The sequence below is a fragment of the Dipodomys ordii genome, unplaced genomic scaffold (genome assembly GCF_000151885.1).
Source record: "Dipodomys ordii isolate 6190 unplaced genomic scaffold, Dord_2.0 Scaffold15, whole genome shotgun sequence".
Taxonomy (NCBI): domain Eukaryota; kingdom Metazoa; phylum Chordata; class Mammalia; order Rodentia; family Heteromyidae; genus Dipodomys; species Dipodomys ordii.
This window is the reverse complement of record NW_012267231.1, coordinates 1,024,361-1,029,091: the sequence shown is the minus strand read 5'-3', so window position 1 is coordinate 1,029,091 and position 4,731 is coordinate 1,024,361. Positions and strand designations below refer to the sequence as shown.

At 52.4% G+C, this 4,731-nt stretch overlaps 1 protein-coding gene across 1 annotated transcript in view; it reads right to left on the bottom strand.

Annotated features, from left to right (window-relative positions):
• The window catches only part of LOC105982280 (hepatoma-derived growth factor-related protein 3), a 33,776-nt gene that overhangs the window by 23,271 nt on the left and 5,774 nt on the right, over nucleotides 1–4,731 (bottom strand). The window contains exons 4-6 of the mRNA XM_013011851.1: nucleotides 1,638–1,697; nucleotides 382–557; nucleotides 9–197 (exon numbers count right to left, since the gene is read on the bottom strand). Coding sequence (XP_012867305.1) covers nucleotides 9–197; nucleotides 382–557; nucleotides 1,638–1,697 — 425 coding nt within the window. The remainder of the gene's footprint in view (nucleotides 1–8; nucleotides 198–381; nucleotides 558–1,637; nucleotides 1,698–4,731) is intronic.

The following is a 4,731-nucleotide window of genomic DNA, read 5'->3' as shown; positions in this document are numbered from 1 at the left end:
GTCCTCACGCGCAGGGCGCAGTTCCCGCTTCTGCCCCTCGCCTCGGCCCGCCCGCCCTGCCGGGGTCCCCGGGCATCTCCCACAGCCCGGCTCCCTGGTGCGGCCCCGAACCGACTCCCCTGTCCATGCTGCAGGCACAGGTCCAGTGGGGGGGCAGCCTGGTCCGGGGCCCGTGGGCGGCCTCGAGGCCCTGGGCCCTGGGGGAGCACGTGGGAGCCCAACTGCGCAGCCCCAGGCCAGAGGGCCCAGGCCGTGGGAAGTGGTGGTACAGTGTCAACATGAAGCCTCCTGCCCAACCACAGGCGTGTGTGGAGGTGAGGGGAGGTCAGGCGTGTGGAGGTGAGGGGAGGTCAGGCGTGTGGAGGTGAGGGGAGGTCAGGCGTGTGGAGGTGAGGGGAGGTCAGGCGTGTGAGGAGGTGAGGGGAAGTCAGGCGTGTGGTCGGGACACAGGAAGGTTTCCAGGCAGCAGCCGCTCAGCTCCATCAGGTCGCTGTCCAGCGGGCGTAGAGGAAGTGAGCAGAGCACATGGACAGATCCGTGCGACCCCTCCAGATAGCCTGGAGCAGCAGAGCACAGAGGCCAGGCTTGGCAGTAGCCCAACATGAAGAGGTCAAGGGTCAGCGAGAGAGCTCAGTGTCAGAGGACCCAAGTTACTACACTTCCTGAAGAAAGGAGGTGTTCAGCAGATGCTGAAGCCCATTGGTCCGCTGGAGCAGGTGACTGGCAGGGGTCAAGGTCACCGTGACCTTGCTGTGTGGAGGCAGGGAGGGCAGACAGCTTCCCGGCATTGCAGAGGGCAAGCAGGCATGAGGGGGGAAAACTCCATTGTGATGATTATCTGTGTGTGTACACACACTCACACACACAGGGGAAATCTGATGTATAAGGGTTTCAGACGGAGGCTAGACAGGGATAGCTGATGGGGCTGGGCGAAGGTGGACTCTGTCCTGGCTTCAGGTCAGCCTGACTCATCCCCTAGCCAAATCAGACTGACTTAACAGCCCTTCTCCATGAGCACCAGGAGCCTGCTAGCATGCCACCTCCTGTCTGTCATCCTAGCTGCCCAGAAGGCCCAGGTCTGAGGGTGGACGTGGGAAGGCAGCCTGGGCAGGGAAGTCCCTCAACCAGCAAAAAGCCAGAAGTGGACGTATGGCTCAAGTGGTAGAGCTGCAGCCTTGAGCAGAGAAAGTCAAGGGTCAGCATCCAAGGCCCACGTTCTGGCACATACACAAAGTCACTGTGTCTGCAGCCAGGTTAGGTACTGAGCACTGCTGGAGATGCAGCAGTGTCCTCCGACTCTCAGGCTAGTTCCTTGCTTTATGCAAGACTATTATTTGCCCAGTCATGGGTAACTCTATGGAGACCTCGTTAAAGGAGCCTAGTGTATGTTACGGCAGACAGACTTGAAGACAGGAGCTTGGGGCTGGAGGCATGGCCCAGTTGGTAGAGTGCCAGCCAGGTACCAAATGTGAGTCCAAAAAAACCCAAAACAAAACAAAAAGAAGAAATAAAGACACAAGCTTCAGTATACACGGCTCTCAGCCAAGAGCTATTTTTCCCTCAGGTGAACGTTTATCTTGAGCCGTGGGAACATCCAGGGGGCAGAGGATGAAGCTCCTCCCAGGCCGGGACCTCACCTCCATCCAACAAAGAACTTCCTGTCCTAAAGGTCAGCAGGACACGGTTAAGAAACACTGCTGCAAAGAGGGGTGATAGAGAAGCAGGCCAGTTTATCCGTGCTCAGCCTGGGCACGCTAGCAACATCGCCTCAAAACACATAAAACAACAACAACAAAGCTTGCGCCAGATGCCAGTGGCTCACGCCTGTCATCCTAGCTACTTAGGAGGCTGAGATCTGAGAATCACGGTTTGAAGCCATCATGGGCAGGAAAGTCCCTGAGACTCTTCTCTCCAATAAATTACCCAGAAAAAGCCGGAAGTGGTGCTCTGGCTCAAGTGGTAGAGCGCTATTGAGCACAAAGAAGCTCAAGGATAGTGCCCCCAGGCCCTGAGATCAAGTCCCAGGACTGAAACACACACACACACACACACACACACACCAGACAAGAGCTAAAAGAAACAAATGCACAAGATTTCACCACTATCATTCTTTTTTTTTATTATTATTAAAGAAGCAACTTTATTGAGAAGGTTCCTACACTGACAGGCCAGGGCCGCAGCACAGGCTCGGGAGATGATACTGCAACCCCCCCTTTTTTGGGGGGGGGTCAGATCGTGGGGCCTGAACTCTGGGCCTGGGCGCTGCCCCTCAGCTCTTCAGCTCAAGGCTAGTGCTCTATCACTTGAGCCACAGCGCCACTTCCGGCTTTTTTCCTTATGTGGTGCTGAGGAATCGAACCCAGGGCCTCAGGCATGCAAGGCAAGCGCTCTACCACTGAGCCACCTTCCCAGCCCCACCACTATCATTCTTTTAGGAACTGATGGATTTAAAATCAGTATGTAGCCAGGCTCAGTGGTTGATGCCTGTAGTCCCAGACAATCTGGCCCCACTCTGGAGATGGAGATCAGGCTGATGGTGGGGACAGTGCTAGTAAGGCTCTCCTTAACTGCAAGTGGGGTGCCTGCTGTCCCGGTATGTGGATGAAGAGGGTAGGCTGAGGGAAGAGGCGTCTGAGGCTATCTCGAGCAAAAACACTGTGCGGCCCATCCAAACATGACTGAAAATCAACACGAAGTTTAAAAAGGCTGTGATCATAACTCAAATGGTTCAGCACAGAACCCTGAAGTCACACCCTAGTGCGGGGGGGGGAGACAAGACTATAGATGACTCAAAAACCCTTATGGATACATTGAGAGTGCAGTACAAGCATCTACTGAAGATACATTATTTCCAAATACAAAAGAACACTTATCAAAACTGGCCATGTGCTGGAAAGTCCCAATAGCTTCCAAAGGATTAAAATTGGACTTGACCCTGAGAACTTAAACTAGGAAATTCCCAAATACTTGGAAACTAAACAGTATTTTCATGACCAGTTTTATATAACCTGCGATTCAAGGAAGAAATTACAATGGAAATTAAGATATTCTCTGAATTGATTTATATTGGAAACTCAATGTCTATAAGCCTGTTAGATAAAATGAAAGCTGTTTAGAGACTTGTGAGTGTAATGGGGGACAAAAACATGAACAAGCCATCTCAAGAAATCAGACGGTCAGATACTTGAAGCGACCAGAGCCTACCAGGGCCGCCTTGCGTTCATCTATTTGTCCAGGGCTTCGACTCTCGTGACCCATCTGAGCTCCTGGGTGCCGAGGGGGTGTGTGCTGGGGGAGGGGGGACGGCCCTTCCTCCCGGTCAGGGCAAAGGTCCTGTGCCTGGCACCAGACTCAGGTGAGGGTTGCGGGCAGTGCCCGTCGGGCTCCTCCTAGTTAACCGTGCAGAACAATGCCTCAGGATTCCTTTCATGTTTTTCAATGGAGCCCCAGCAACTTGCTTCCTCTTTTTCTTTTTTGGGGGGGCTTAAACTCTGGGCCTGGGCGCTGTCCCTCAGCTCTTCAGCTCAAGGTTTTCTGTACGGTTTATTGGAGATAAGAGTCGCGCAGACTTTCCTGCCCAGGCTGGCTTTGAACCGTGATCCTCAGATCTCAGCCTCCTGAGTCGCTAGGATGACAGGCGTGAGCCACCAGCGCCTGGCTTTGCTTCCTCTTTATTATCTTTGATCACATAGAACTGCTCCAGCTTTGTTGACAACTCTTCCCGCTCACCGACTAAGGTGGCTAATTGTCTACATCCCCCCAAAATCGTTTAAGGTCAACTTTCTGTCCCGTGACAACAGATGTACCTTCTATGCCCTATGCCGTATATAAGCAGACGATGTTGCAATAAACTTTGTCTATACCCGCATGGTGTGGTCCCTTTCTGCCTCCAGACGCTGCCTTCTGGGTCTCGCTGTGTGAACAGCAACAGACATGAATGTGAATAGTCCTGTAGATGAAAGCTGTCTCTGTGAGTTCCCAGGCTTAGATGACTTCAGACCTGAATCACATCAAACGTTTTAAGGAAGAGAGAGCCCTTACATCACAATGCAGGGTGGAAGAAGAGGGGACATGTCCTAACTTCTTTTGTAATAAGGTATGCATGCACGTGTGCGTGTGCACACACACACACACACACACACTTGCAGAAGGAGAGGGGAGGTAATTAAGCGTCAAGCTAAGGCTCTGCTCTCCGCAGCAGGCACTCTGCTATGAGAGCCAGCCCTCTAGCCTTTTGCTTTAGTTTGTTCTCAGTTAGTTTTCCCTTTAATTTGCATTTTTGTCTGAGGCTGGCCCCTGACCGCCATCCTCCTCCCTCAGCCTCTCGATCTACTGAGATTACAGGCAGGTATCACAACACCTGGCCCAGGGATTTCCTTAGAACAGAAGTTAGCTTCTAAAGACCTATAGGAAATATCATACTTAATGGTGAAATATTAGAAAAATTTCCCATAATTGGGAATAAGACAAGGATATCTTTTTGTTGTTGTTGTTGTTGGTCGTGGGGCTGGAACTCTGGGCTTGGGCGCTGTCCCTGCGCCCTTCAACTCAAGGCTAGTGCTCTACTGCTTGAGCTACAGCGCCACTCTAGTTTTCTAGTGGTTTATTGGAGGTAAGAGTCTCACGGGGCTGGGAAGGTGGCTCAGTGATAGAGTGCTTGCCTTGCATGCCTGAGGCCCTGGGTTCGATTCCTCAGCACCACATAAGCAAAAAGAAAAAAAGCCAGAAGTG